Below are 15,598 nucleotides of genomic sequence, written 5' to 3' on the forward strand. Positions count from 1 at the left end.
ACATTTCCAACACAAAACAGGTGTGTTATTTTGGAGAGCAATCCAGTATGAAGCTGCAAACCCTACTACCTAATTCCATTCTCTTTATTTTTGTCCAGGCACTACCTACATGAATTGAAAACAATTACAAAAATAGATACATGCACTTTGGTTTTACTGGCTTCCAGAATGCGGTTGCAGTGGAAGCGATGGTTCTAATATTTGTCTTCTTTTAACATGTGGTTTCACTGGAAGGTGGTTGCTTCTTGAGCTTTTCCTTAACGCATCATTTGTATGTTAACCACAAGAATTCCCAAGGGCTTTTTCCCATGCTGCTCTTGTCAGTCCTTTCTTTTTTTCTTTTTTAAAGAGCGCCCAACTGAAGGATATTTCCAAAATATATCTGTAAAACTTGCATTTTAACGTTCGTCATTCATAAAACAGATGGAAAAGCGAAGAGTAAGGAGGAGATAACGTACAGAAGGAAAGCAGACCTGTACAAAGAACCATCACAATGAAAACCAGAGGTTACCTGACTCTCCATTTCACCATAGCAGAAATATTAAAAGTAATGTTCTTCAGACCGTATCACATTCAATTCCTAAAACAGAATAGCAGCTACCTTGGTTTTGTGCCGAAAGTCACTTTCCCACTGCTTTTTGTAGGTTGCTTGCATTACTTAACTTTAAGGAGTCTAAAAGGCTTCTGATTGTTTCACTTCCCATTCCCTTTGTCCTTCTCATCTTGTTTGGATTACTTTTTCCAAATGGTATTAGTAGGGCTGCCAGTCCCCAGGGCTCTTTATTGATCATTCGCTGAGTTCTATCTTCCTTCTGCAAAATCCAGGCACTTTCTCGGGCCATAGCTACAAATTTCTCCAGCTGTGGCTGATTAACATTCTTGCTGATATTAAGGTCTTGTTCAAAGGGATTCCAGATATAAAGAGGAGACGACTCAGGTTTATTTACTTCCTTTCCCTGCAAATAGTGTAAAGGAAAAAAAAAAAAACCACAAAGTTGCACATACGCATTATATGCTGAGCTAGTAACAAATCACTTGAGTTATCACATCAGCGTTAAGAGAATTCTGACCTAGTAGAGAACTTTTTGGGAAAAAAAGTCATTATTAATCAAGTTAATTTTCCTGTCAATCTAACTGTACGACTCTGTTCTCTAAATCCTCTTAGTGGTTGTTTTCCTTGCCACATTGAGCTTAGACTTCCTTCAAGGCAAAGAATGTACGACAACAACTTACCCTGCCTCTTTGGCCACTCTCCTGTTTGCTTTTCCACAAACCTCAAACCTCACTCACTGCAATCTGCTCCTATCTCCATTTGTGTACGGGCAGCACGAGTGTGTCATATTAACGTGCACAGCCCAGTCTGATAAACTACTCCAAGCACTTAGTCTGTTCAAACCATTGCCCTCACGGTGCTCACTAAGAGCTCGTATAACAAAGCAAGACTGCTGCCTTGGCTGAAATTCCCCCCCAGTTCAGTTTGTTTTTTACGCACAGAGCTATTTGGGTCACGGTCCACTTTTGTGCACTCGCTATAGTACAATACAAGTTGTTGACAACTACATAGTTTGCTACTTAAATGCACTTCCCATCGAAGTGCTTATCAGTGCTCCTCAGCCAACTTGCTCTGCATTACAGAACCTCTGCAAGCTCTAGTAGGAACCTACCAGATAATGCTCGTCCAGGAAGAGTCTACATACTGACACACACCCTTGGCCCCAGGGCCAGGACAAGTTAAACAGAAAAACATCAGCAGCACAGACATTTCCCCTCTCCAGGTCAGGCTGTGACATGTGGAGGCTTTTGCTCATCTCTTAAGCCTTACTGGCAAACAAAATTTACCCAGCTTAATTAATTAGTTTCTAGGATCAGCCTGTACTGGCAAAAGACCTTTTATGCCAGAAACCGGTAGTGCCCAAGTAGGAAATGGAACACGAACAAGAGTGTCCGCACAGCAACACTGCACCGAAACCCCTCATCCTCCCAGCAGTCCATCAAAAACAGGTGCTAGTTAAGGTACTTACATATATACACGTCTATTACACTTCCATACACACACACACACCAGCAAATAACATGACTGATATATAAAAACCAAAGTGATAGTGCAGCCCTCTTGGCAAGCACGGAACGATCACGTTATCTGTCACAGAAATTCAATCAATAACGATGAGAGATTAAAATTCACTTACCCGTCGAAGATTTAAGGAATTCTTTCTGAAGTCAAAGTTCCCAAAATATTCGAAGAAGTCACAGAGCAGCTCATCTAAGGGAAAGAAAACCAAGAGCCAACAGTAACACCAAGGAATAATTTATCTTCTACACACTCAGAAAAAGGGAAGTTAATGAAGATTTACCTACCAAGTGTTTCTGTATTTTCTGTAGGGTTGATCTTGCTTAAATCACTAACAAATGAGCAATCATATCCTCCAATTATATGCTTGTCTTTTTCATCTGAAACAAACATTGCAAGCATATTTTGAAGTGATAAACAATAAAATGCCACTGTATGTAATCAAATTCAAATATGAGACATGACTGAATTCAATGAATGCTATTAAGCACAGCAAATGAGAAGTTCACAAGCAAATTTTAACCATTTAAGTTGAATCTTAACCCTAAAGATGGAAAAGAAAAAAAATGTTTTGACAAGCAAAGCAAAATAAGCATGAGTAGATGACATTTTCAAGAGCATCCAGGAATAAGGTGTGTGATGACTTTCTATCTCCAAAGTTATTTTAAGAAACAAACCTGGTACTTCTGCATACAGAGCTTTATAATACACAAAACAGCACAAATTTCTGAGGTTAATAGCTATACAAGGGCATCAATAATCACACCCAAAACATCCACACCTCTTTTTCTGTAAAGCTATTGAAATTTCTACAGAATATTCCTAAGACATATGTTTCATTCCGCATATAAAAATTTCTGATTTATTTTGAGAACTTGTCAGTAACTGCTGATGGAAACATTTAACCTGATTTTAAAACATCGGAACAGACCTTTTTCTATACTCAAGGCTTCCAAGGAAGCATGTCAACAAGCAGAAGAAATAAGTGAGGAATCAAGAATTTGGGATGTAATTCTCCAAGCTTTCATTCAATTTACTGAAGATAACACATCCTGAAAGCTACGTATGAAACATCCAGAACACCTTGTTTGCTATGATATAAAAATTATTTGCAGTTGCTCTGAACAGTCTCAAGGATATTACAAATTGTGAGAAAAAAATAATATAGATACATCTGGTGTCCATAAAACAACAGACATCACATCAATCTGCACAAAATCCTTAAAAACTGCAGAGACATGAGATCCTACAAGTCTGCTGCAACACAAAATAAACAATAAACAGGCAGTGTGGGAGCACTGAGTAAATAAATCACTTCTAGTTGTCTGAGGCATAGAACAAGCCTAACCCTTGTAAGTAGAATTTAGCACTGCACTAGAAATGCAAAACTAAATCTATTTTAAGATGCATTCTTTTCACAAAAAATGCAAGTGAAACTTGTGTGTTCCTTCAAACTTAAGGATTAGACAACACACACTGGTATTTGAGAGTGTACAGAAACGGCTTGGGTTTATTCATAGCTTTACAGAAGTTAAAATAAATGTGAAAGTCACTTCAACCTCTTTCATAAACAGCTATCCTTACCTGCCAGTTCTTTAAGTTGGTCTAGTGTTGGAATGATAGGTGGCGATCTCTTTTGCAGAAAAAACATGACCATCATGGTTAGAGAGAAGTTTGTAATCCAGGTACCAGGAACACTATTGGTAAGTCCATGAACACGGGCCCAACATCGCAAACTGAACACCAGGGCTCTTACACGGGAATCAAGAGTGCCATAGATATACAAGAGTTCTGAACTTTTGATAGCAATACTGAGGAAGAAAAGGTACGAGAGGTAAATAATAGGAGAATGGGAAGTACCAGTTGCAGTGCTGGCTGCTCTGCCCTAGATTATCAGTTATAAGGGAAGATGGTATCTATTAAACAACAAGAATCAAACAAACCAACAATAAAAACCCCTTTTATCCATTAAAAAATAGAAAAGAATATCTGAAATTGTCCAGGATTAAATATCTGATAGCTTTCTATAGTAAGAAGGGTACAGCTAAGGGTAAATAGTAATACTGCATTTGTGCTGTTTCCTGTTTCCTTGTTCCACATCAGAATGAAGAAGAAAAGAAAATCCAAGAACACCCATCACATTCTTGAAGTTAAACTATGCAGAATCAATGCAAAAAACATACGTAGAATTTAGCCACAACTGCCTTTGGAATGTTTTAGATAATATGTCTATTTTACTATATTATACACAACCTAGAACTTCTTTTACAATCTTATTCTAAGGACCTATCCGTTTGCTAATTTTCGGATGACTAACATTTGAAGCTTTATGTCCGTAGGTTTTTGACAGCACAAAACGAACTTATAAATTTTAAACCATAAAGTGTTGAAGACATTATTAACGTGATCAGAATGAATTTGAAGTTGTTCTTCAGCAAATTCTTTAAACAAACACAAGCAGTAACTGCAGCTGAAAGCAGCAGCTTTGCTCCCAGGTGCTTGCTCTCATTCCCACACTGCCACACCCACTCTGTTGATAGTTGTTCGTAATATCCAAATCCAGGTCCTGCTGCAAAACAACTTATCTGGAAGGATAAAGGCTTTCAGATGGATCAGCTTTTATCCGTTTCATCACATGGTTGTACAAACATTCTTGCAGACTATGAATGGGAAGGCAATGAGAAGCAGGGAAAAAAATGGAAGCAGGATGTAAGAGCAAGACTTAATTTGGGGGCAATTTTAGTTTAAATTGTTTGTTGAACTACTGTTGCAGGCATTTTTACTCCCAATCTTACACTGAATTCCTCTAAAAATTCGCCAAAGCATTTTGGGGAAGTTTGCCATATCAAAGTTTTGTAATACCTGGACTTGTAAGATTTCAGCTGTGAAGTGCTTCCCTGTGTCCATAAGATTTTGTTATTTCTCCAAAATAACAAGACAATACTAGTAATACTAGTATTGTATCTGTAAGTCATATCGAAACTATTTTGAAAGATGATCACTCATATTTTACCATTCCCTACCACTAACAAAAAGGGTTACGTACTTTTTTTTCAATTACGTACTTTACGTCAGTGCTACACGTGTACACTGGTTTAAGGTATGTATTTCAAAATAAGTGACAGCAAAACAAACTATATGCTTGACTATCACCCACTGGTCAACCACAAACTAAAAAAGTGAAAGAAGCTGGAAGAGGAGAAACAGATGCAAAGAGAAGTATTTCTAAGAAGCCTGCTCCCTCTATTGGGCACTACTGTGAAAGACCCTAATGACAGTAACATTTCAGGCTGTTTTCTGACGTGGTGGGCTGATTTATCATCCCAGATCCTTTGCCAGCAAACACGCAGACACAGGCCTTTAAGAAGCAAGGAGGAAAAAAAAAAAGACCCTGAAATAACTAGAAGTCTAATGACCGCAAAGCGGCTGAAAGGCGATAATGAAAATTAGCATGATGCTTAACCTGAAGCAATCAAAACAAGGCTGTGCGTGTACCCACGTACATGAAGGGAAGTAGTGACTGAAGAACCACGTCTGCTTTCAATTCCCTACACGCCAAACTTACCATATAGAGTGTTTTTCAGGCCTTCAGCTTCAGCTAGCAATTGTTTACTATACTGCAGAAAGAGATCTTAAGCACATTGGAAAACTGAGATCTGGAAGTCAAAAATACCCTTTTCAAACCCAACATTCACATTTAACAACAACACAGAACTGAGTAGACTAAATGTTTTTCATGACAAGTTTCCAGAACATCAGTGCATTAGTATTCTGTCTAAAATTCTTAAAACCAGGTCTTACCTGTTGCTCACGGACAGATCACACTGGAATCCTGTCGGTTGATGGGCAAATTTCACCAGAGGGCAGCGAGCATTGAGTATCTTCTGTATGCTCATACATCCAGGACCAAAATTATCAAGGCAATCGCCGATCACAGAAAGAATTTTCTGAGTTGCTAATCTTTCTGATGGTAATCTTTTCATCTGATACTCCATTTCAAAGGGACCTTTTTTCTAACACAAGATTTTTTTAAAGTAAGTTATTAGTTCTGGAAGTAAAGAGACATTTAAGAATAGTTCTGAAAGACAACAATTTGCAAAGGAGTCTGCGCAATTACGGGCTAAAATATAAATAAATTATTCAAAGCAGCCTGCAGAGCTTTAAAAAAGGTAAAACATTAGTTTCTCTTTTATTTTCTTTCTCAGTGATTCATTTTTTCCAGGTTAATAGTGAGTAACTTACTGTAAAGTTACTTGTTTGGATGAGAGTATAATGCTACTACACCACTGTCTACAACAAGTCATTCTGGAATTCCCAAGACAGCACACAGACTGACTGAAAAGAGCAGCACACAATTAAGTTAAAAAGTAAGAGGGACAAAACACAACCAAACCACTATTAATTTCTAACCACCCGTAATTCCATTTCATAACCTCAAAGTAGCAGTGTAAAGGAAAATCACTTTTTAATTTAAAAACTTAAAAAAAAAAAAAAAAGCATGCAGATTGCTTACTGCTTCAAAATGAAGGTAAGTTTCCTTAAAACTTAAAATAATCTCTTCACACCTGATGCAGTTTTTCCAACAAATAACAAAATTGTGGAGCTGCACTCTGAGATCAGACATGAATTTTCCTGTAGATCCTTGTATTTTGAATTGTCATATTTGCAGTTAACACCCAATAAAATAACTCCATACCGATGAAATCTCTGTTCTCGTTATACTCTGCCTCTGTTTTTAAGCCCCAACTAATTTTGCTTACTGATCCTACACCTGACAGTGACTTATCCTCCCCTGTGAAACACGTAATGAATGCAGTGTGAATGGATATGATACAAAGACCATTATGCAGCAACCTAATTAGTCTTCTAAGACATAAATAGAGGAGGTTACTCCTGTGTCACTGTGCTGGTGCACAGAAAACAGGCACTCAAACATAGGTGAAACAATTTGGGATCACGGACCTTGCAAATCGTCCCATAAACTTACTTCAGAAGCTGAATTTGTGTTGCTCTGATAACTAAGGTGATTCTTCCTGCTCTCCTCGTGCCCGCAGTTCTCCAGCCAGCCCATGTGTTTGAACATAGCAGACGAGTGGTCCCTAATCCCATTTGGCTATGTGGCTGCATGCTACAGCAGGACCAGCTCTAAGTGAAAGAAGCCTACAGCTACAAACATTAGGGAAGATAACAGGAAAGAAAAAGATGGAGACTTGGCTGACACGTAGGTGTGCTGGTGCTCGTAGCTGTGTGACAAAAATAAAATCACAGTGTGCCTTCCCAGGCAGCAGGTCAGTATCTCTGAGAAGCTGGATGAAGACTTTTTCGTAATAATGAAAGAGATGCTCTTAATTGGTTGGACTTTCACATGGAGCTCTGGTTCCTCTTGTGGGAGAATGAAATACTGATGCCACTTACTCACGCCCTGTGGAATGTTGCTCAAAACAACAGATACGGATAAAGTAACTACTACTTTGGGGTAGACTGATATACACCCTCAAGCAAGAAGTGCAACTTTTAATACAATAACTGTTACTCTAAAACTATCACAAAGCTGTTTTAAGGCATTCCCTAATCTCCCTAACTGCTTGCAAGTTGAACACAGCACATCTGTGTTAAACACTGCATTGATCATCTGCTCTTGGTAAAGAACGCTCTGACTTTTACTGCCATCTAAGTCACAGTCACTGACCTTTTTTTGCCACAAGATGTGGTAAAAAAAAAAAAAGTGATTTTAATGTAAATAGATGCTGAAATGCCTGGTCCTCTGTCACTGCTGGTATTTCCTGAAAGGCTGCAGCAATTCAGTAGTTCAGAAGATAACCTTCCCACTGCTGCTGCATCATCTTGTAACTAACGCTACCTTCCTCTGCCTCTGCTTGTCCTAGGAAAGACAATCAACTTATGGTTATTAGGAACACAGTTTGCCAGGGAAAGTATTGTATCATCGTCCCCATAAATCACACTGCCACCTATATGAGATTTTTGCCTTCCTCTAAAGTATTAAGTTGTTGCCTATTATGGGAGATACACCCACATCTTGTTTCCCTACGAAGTATGAAGCTCTCTAGGTGCTGGCACCTTATTCTCCTCTACTCTTTGGCTATGCTCGAATCAAGACAGGAGCTGCACTAATGATTTGCACGGTCCTTTGCAAGACAATGCTTTAACAAACCTTACTTTTGTGTATACTTTCACTGTGATGGAGCAGATCTGCCCGCATTTTAACACTCTGAAGTTTCAACACCACCAGCAAGATCTTCATCTTTAGCGCATAAAGATGACATCTGCATTCAGGACAAGAGCCTCGCTGCACCACAGAGCCTAAGTACGCCATGCAGCCCCCTGACCTGTCCCATAATTGGGAGACAGCAGTGCAAATAGCATCCCTGCTGGCCTTTGCTGCTGCAGCCCCACAGCACTAAGTCTGTCAACTGTCCACAAGTCCTCACAACTTCTAGTAACCCAGCCTGTTCTCACATCTCCCTGACGTTTACAACAGAAGTTTTGAACAGTGCAGTTCATTTAGGGAACGGTGACAGGCAAATACCTTTGGACACACACTGCTGGCTTGTTAGTTTTTTGTTTGCTTGTTTTTATTTTTCTTGCAGCAATTTCTGCACATGGATGACAAGACAACAAAAGAACACGCACACAACTATCTGTCCTCGCACTGAGGGAGAATACTCCTTATCTTTGGTGCATCTCGTAACACTCACTAGACCATCTTGATTACCACTGCAGAATTTTTCACGCCTAGACTTGCTGCCATTTCTATACACTCCTTATAGTCTTCCTGTCAACTACGTGAATCTGGTTCAGCTAAATTATGATTGAATAAAGCATGTTATATAGCCCAGTCCCAAAGAGCCTTCCATAACTCACTGGCAAGGGTGAAGTATGGGGGAAGAAGTACTCTGAAATAAAAATTTGCGGTGGGAAACTATTTACCCAAGTAAGATGTGGGCTGAAATGTCTCTAGAGAGGCTAAATATTAATGACAACTACAGTGGATTAGTTCTCCTCCTCATCTTGCTGAGACTTTCCATCTTCTTACATGTAAAGAACATGTAAAGAAACACTAGTAAGAAAAACTTGAAGAATTTCTGTAGTTTTACTTTTTTTTTCTGTAGTTTTTTTCCTGAAGTCTTCTGTAGTTTTAATCTTTTATTAAAATGTCGTTGTTCGTTATGTCGATTAAAAAAGCTCCTTTACCTTCACCTCAATTTCAGAACTATTTTAGAAGCACAGTGAAGTTACAGTGAGAATCTCTGTTCCCCTACTCATATAAAATAATCTGCAGTGACTGGAATCATTCCATTAAAACTGAATTTATCAAGTATACTGTAATACTCCATGATGTCTAGGCATGTTGCCACTTCAAAATTCAACAAAAGGAGAAAAAAGTTATTAAAAATTTGGGCAACTGCAATTACACTTGCCTCCCTGCTTGATTTGTAGAAGTTTTTCAAAAGGACAAATGAAAAGTTGACTATGCAGGAATAAAGGACATCAACGGTCAAATTTTGTTCTTCTTCTAAAATTACTGTACTACATGTTTCTTACTATTGATATGGGACTTCTACAGAAGGATGATTGATTTGACATCTTTTCCACCTCTCAAACATTAAGCAATTCATTTTAGGCATAGTCATTTTTTCAAGAAGTTGTATTAACATTCTACTGAAGTCCTAGTGCTCATGCTGATCACACACCCACCAATCCAAGTCCATTGTTAATACCAGTGTGACTGAAAAGATGATACATACATACAAAAAAAGGATCAAACCAAATATTAAAATGTGGATAAGATGATTTTAAAAACTAAGATTTACAGTGACCCACTGCCTTTTATCCTAAGGTCTGGTTTACGATTCTGATTTCATCTTCTATTACAAGATTGCCTTCAAACAGATTGTGCATTTTCCTTAGAAGGCACGACATGAAAGAAAGATTTTATCTCTGCAGAGCATCAATACCAAAGAAAACTGCTACTTACAAAGCATGCTTTGAAAACAGACATTTTATACTTGATTTTTGCTCAAAACTCAAGAGGCTACTGAAGTAAAGGGTTCCTAGATTTTAACCTTTTCCACAAAGGCACAGTGATCCTATCCTTCAGCTGACATATCTGCTTTCATTGTGTCTGATCACTGCAATAATACTGAAAACTGGGAAGGTATGAAGGCATATTTTAAAGAAAAATAAGATACATGGTAATATGCAAATACTACAGAAAAGCTAAGCAAATTTTCAATTTCCAAAAGATTAAGGCCATCATCTTTCTTTTTCTTTCTTTCTTTTTAAGGAAAACAAAGCCAGTTTTCCCCAAACTATTATCACGTACATAAAAAAGTAGCTTTGGTAATTAAGTGATTCTGGCATTTTCAGACTCTATGAAGAACTCCAGCTTCTCCACAGGACGCTTCTAATCCAAATCTCTCTTCTTCTCGTCCTGATTTTCACCTCTTTCTTTCATATCACCTTCTCTGATTCAACAGGACATTTACACTATCCACAGTCAAAAACCAATAGCAAGAGACAAGCCTTCCAAAAAAAACCTTCTTTAGCCCTTTCCCATTCATTATGCTTTCACAAACCTGGACTATGACACAACCTACTCTAACCATTACAATTGGAAGCTGCCCCAATCCCAACACTGAGCACGTGACACTTGGCTATTGCGTAGTATAGATTTCTGTATCCTGGTACAAGCGAAGACATGGGTTAGGAAGAAATTTAATTGTTGGTGGACAGACACCACAAACATGAACGGTGCCACCTGCAACTATTCACCAATATTACTCCAGAAGGTCTTAACACCTCCATGCGCTTTTATGTGCAGGCGTATGTACTCTAGTACATAATAATGTTTCTGTAGCAAGTCAACTCTTTAAACTGAGTAAAAGAATCTGACAACCCTCCCAAAATGCACATGTACAAAATTATTATGTACCAGGACATGGAGAGCCTGAAAAATCACACCCAAGCTTTAAAATGGCATGGGTGAAGCCCAGCAGCTCCAGAGAAGAAAAAACAGTGGTAATAAGATAGGAAGGTCTGGTATTGCTCAATCAGCTTTGGAGGATGAGGGTTTTCTTCAGTGAAGTCTGCCCTGGCAGTACAAACGAAGTCTGCAAAAACAGCAAATTATTTTCTTCCTATTACAAGGAAGAATGAGGACTGAAAACGCACAGCGTAACCTTACCATTTTTGTAGCATGCTCTTGTGTGTCATGGAAGTCCAGAAACATGTCCACATCGCATCCCAGTTTGCCAAAGGTGTTCACCGAAGAGCCAAATGGCTTTACCGTGCTGTCTGGAAAATATGCGCGTGCAAAATCCTGAACCAGGGAACAGGCCAGAAATCGGAGCTTGATATTTTCTTCGGTAAGCTGATACTCATTCAGCAGAATGTACATTTGACTGCTTATCTATTAAAGAAAATAAATACTGTAAAAATACTATGACTATCTTCTATTAATATATATTTTCATCTACTTACTATCATTGCAATTAGAAGATCTTTATTAGTCTCAAACATGTTTATGTCATATAGAAAAAAACGATTTTGACATTTAAAATAATTTTGTCTCTTTGTTTGAATGTATGAGAACCACTGACACAAAGTTCTAACAGAGATTTTTTTTTAAATAGAAATAAATCACTTTATATGCTTCACACAGCCACTTGCAAATCTTAAGTGGACACGGATCACTTTTATTTGAGAAAACTCTAGAAATCTATACTTACACTGTCTGCACGATAAAGTTTTTGAATAAGCTCGTTCACTGGAATGTGAGATTGAGGGGAGAGATGAACTGGTGTTTCTTCAGCAGCTTTAGTCACTGGGTTTTTCAGTGTGAACGTAAAAAGTCTAGATTTAAATGGGACAACATGATGCTCTGCAGCCTTCGGAATTCCAACAACATCCTGTAATGAGGCTACACTGCTCTTTTCAGAAAATTCTATTAAAGCATGGATTCCCTAAAAAATTAAGAATGGAAATAGACAGTGTTAGATAAACACATACAAGCCTTGAACTTGTTACACTGACATTACTCAGCCATTTGTGGTAGCACTGTGACATTTTAATGAGAGAGTCACAAAGCTGAATACCAGCTTCTGTACCTCAGCACTTTTAAAATGTGGTTTTTTTTTTTCACAAGAGGGCAAAAAGATTTAAGACATGCCATTCTTGGTGGTAAGCACTACATATTAGAGTTCTGAAATCTATTTACCTTCACAACTGTAATGTTCATAAAAAAAGCTCTATTTTTAGGATAATTTACAGTGCTACATGAAAGTTTAAGATTTAATGTAGAACAGGTTGCTAGAACCACTTAAAACAGCTGTTGCTTAGCTAACTTACAAATAAAAATCTGTTGCTCAGCAACTTGTAAACATTAATAAAGACAAAACCTAGTTTAACATACTAATTGTCTATAATATGCTTGACCTACATGTATGAGGCCTGGACCAAATAAAAGCTTTTCTTTTTTGTCTGAGTCTAGATTTCAGTTTACATGGTTAATAACTTACCCGATTTTCAAAAAAGAAGTGACTGTTAATTTTTCCATGACTGGATAAATACTGCAGTAATTTTTTTTCATTAAGTCTTGATGGGCATTTAATTAAAACAGTTCGTTCCGCTTGCTCCAGTCGTTCTGTCTGAACCTCTGTGAATGTCTTCTTTCTGGTATTGACTTCAGTATCTGCAAGAAGAAATGAGCATCAAGTGTTTTTTTTTTTCTACATAAAGATTTAAAATTGATTTTCAGCTCCTCTTCTGGGATTGAACAACTAAAAGTTTTGTTTTGGATCTCCGAGAGGATCACAGCAAAACAGCAAACAAGAAAGAATGAAATACATAAAGAAGTGCATTTCTCTCACAAACACATATGTTCTCTTAGAACAAGGAATAGGAAATACAGGATGAAAACAACACTGACTTTCCCTGATGCCACAGGAAGTTTGATGATACAAAGAAACTTTGCTCCTCTGATTTGCTTCTCACCATCAAACACTCAACATGTGAGTCTAGCAGCAAGATACACAGCAAGAGTATGAGGCAAAGCCAGACCTTTGGCAAGCCACCCTAAAAAGACACTTTCTCTCTTCTACCATGAAAACAGCACTTTCACCTTGCTTCTTTTTACAAGTCACCACCTTCTTTTACAGTAAACTCCTACACAAAATTTTCATTTGATACTATACTTCCATCAGCTCACATCAATTAAACCACAGATCAGCCATATCTCGCCATACTGCTGGCAAGGAATATTGTTGCTGACAGCCTACAGAACCAATGTGGAAATGAGACACGCTGGAAAATGGAAAAACTCTGAAAGTTGTTGGTTTCTTTGACTGCAACCAGGCAAAGGGGCTACATCCCAAAGGTGAAATCATAACCACATCCCTGTGTAACTCAAATTAATCAGCTGACCACATCTCACTACCACAGGATGGAAAGGTGCTCCCTGTTCATACAGCCATCCGTAATTCACACTGGGAAGCAGGAGAGCATGCAGTTACCTCCCTGTGGCCACAGAGGGATTCAACAGAGAGCTCCTCGTACAATGCTTTTGATTTTGAGGAACATGTAGGATTTTGTAGACTCAAGAGAATCTTACCTAATGAAGCTTGTTACTATTTATTCTAATTTAAAAGAAGTATTTTTATAATTTCTTCGTTTCTCATGCAAACTTGTAAACAGAAACTACACAAAGCAGTTGTTTCAACTGCTTAGTTGTACACAGCACTTTTCATCAGAAGAAACACAAGTCACAGCACATCAGCAATGGCTGGTCCTCACCGGTTCCTGGCTTGCACTAAGAACACGGCGACAATCAAACGTTTCAGCAGAATAACCGCTTTAATTTTTCTCTAACCCATCTCCACGTGTAATATTTTTTTTTTCTGGGGCAAACGAAGAAGCGTGAAGTGCCTGAGGCGCAGCAGTGACAGGTCCCACGGACCGGTGCCACAACCAAGAGATGAACACAGCTCTTCTCGCTCCCACAGCTCTCCGTATGAGGCTTGGCTGGCTAGGCACTTCTTCCCTGATTTAATACCTGTACATTCTTAGTTACTACAGCAGAAGGTGTGCTCTGGTATCTCCTCCTGGTTCTAAGCACTTCCCTTCCCTTCCCTTCCCTTCCCTTCCCTTCCCCTTCCCTTCCCTTCCCCTTCCCTTCTCCCTTCCCCTTCCCCTTCCCCCTTCCCCTTCCCCCTTCCCCTTCCCCCTTCCCCTTCCCTTCCCCCTTCCAGCCCCCGTGAGGCACAGCCGCCCCCCCCCCCCATACCCTCCGCCGCCTCCGCGGTCCCCACAGAGCCGAGGCGCGCCCCGTGCGCCCTGAGGCGGCCCGGCAGCAGGCGCAGCGCCCGCCCTCCCGCTCGCAGCGCCATGGCCGGGCACCGCCGGCACCGCGCAGCCGCCGCCGGCCGCCTCCGACGGCAGCCGCCGAGGCTCAGGACTCCTCCGCCTCCCAGCGGCCGCCGCCCGCGCTGATGTGGCTGGGGGGGGGGGGGGGGTTGAGATTTGGGGAGGGAAAAAGAGAAGTAAAAGAGTTTGGCTGGTCGGCCGTCGGGGCTGGGTGGTGCGTGTGAGATCGGGGGTGGTTGGTGGGTGTCCTCAGCCTGTGTCACGGTTCCCTGTACAGGGGGTGGAGGGGACGCGTTAGACGCAGCTGGCTTTGGTGTGTAAAGGCTGTCACACGTGTAAAAGTTGTGGGCACATCTGTAGCGTAAATTAGGGGTTGTGTGAGTACTGTGGGGATTAGCAGGACTTCGCAGGTCAGCTACACTCTTATTTACCTCCTGTAGAGCCTGCAAGTAATTGCTATAACTTTATTATCTTGGTTGTATATCCCAGGATGTCCCAGAAGACAGAGTAGATCGCTTTTAAAGTACTGCATTTTAATTAATATCCTATGTACCCATGCCACGGAGCAGAAATGTCGTTTTCCTCCATCCCTCCGTAGCACGTACATGAGTTTCCTCAGGAATCCTATGACGCATCTTTCCTAAATTCATTGATGTGGAAAGAGAGAAACTCCTCCTCTATGCCCTTTGAAGCTGGACTAAAAAAGGAAAATGGTTTAATTAAAATTAATTTGGGGGTTAGGGAAGCTAATAACCGAGGCATGTTCCTGAAAGAGGATACCCAAAGTACCCTAGCGTGTGAGCTGCTGTGTATTAAGGATGTGTTACTCAGCCTGAACCTCCTACCTGCAAGCTGCTGCCAATTCTGCTCTCTCCTAGGTCCAGCCTCTCTCCCTTTTACCTCTCCTGTAGCCTGCCTTCTTCCTAAACCCCCTTCATTTCCTTCTTCTGTTTTTAGTTCCATTAATCATCGTCAACTTCCTTGCATTTATTCACAGGCATTTCTCAGCACATGCACTGAATACAGCAATCGAACAAGCCCAAAAGAAAAAGAAAGAAGACACATGTTTCTTAACGGGGCTTTGCCAATGTGTTTATCGCCTGTATGCTTTGGAGAAGCAAGCGTGTGCAAGCAGGGGTCAGCCCT

At 39.9% G+C, this 15,598-nt stretch overlaps 1 protein-coding gene across 1 annotated transcript; it reads right to left on the bottom strand.

The window, feature by feature from the left end:
• Window positions 1–73: 73 nt before the first annotated feature.
• LOC121065284 (mitochondrial poly(A) polymerase) lies at window positions 74–14,515 on the bottom strand. The gene is made up of 9 exons (XM_040548008.1): window positions 14,373–14,515; window positions 12,610–12,782; window positions 11,821–12,054; window positions 11,277–11,501; window positions 5,873–6,084; window positions 3,656–3,882; window positions 2,359–2,451; window positions 2,190–2,263; window positions 74–956 (listed from the first exon to the last, which is right to left on the bottom strand). Exons 1-9 carry the CDS (start codon window positions 14,473–14,475, stop codon window positions 621–623), a joined length of 1,677 nt encoding a protein of 558 aa, XP_040403942.1. The 5' UTR covers window positions 14,476–14,515; the 3' UTR covers window positions 74–620.
• Window positions 14,516–15,598: the final 1,083 nt, after the last annotated feature.

The sequence above is a fragment of the Cygnus olor genome, chromosome 2, assembly GCF_009769625.2.
Source record: "Cygnus olor isolate bCygOlo1 chromosome 2, bCygOlo1.pri.v2, whole genome shotgun sequence".
In the NCBI taxonomy this organism is placed as follows: Eukaryota; Metazoa; Chordata; class Aves; order Anseriformes; family Anatidae; genus Cygnus; species Cygnus olor.

Excerpts from the sequence above, each read along its gene's own strand:
- LOC121065284 (XM_040548008.1), bottom strand. The coding sequence starts at position 14,475 with ATGGCGCTGCGAGCGGGAGGGCGGGCGCTGCGCCTGCTGCCGGGCCGC. Across the intron at positions 6,085-11,276 it reads AAGAGCATGCTACAAAAATG|AAAAAAGGTCCCTTTGAAAT; the intron begins GTAAGGTTACGC and ends ATCTTGTGTTAG. Across the intron at positions 3,883-5,872 it reads GATCTGTCCGTGAGCAACAG|TATTGCTATCAAAAGTTCAG; the intron begins GTAAGACCTGGT and ends TTTCTTCCTCAG.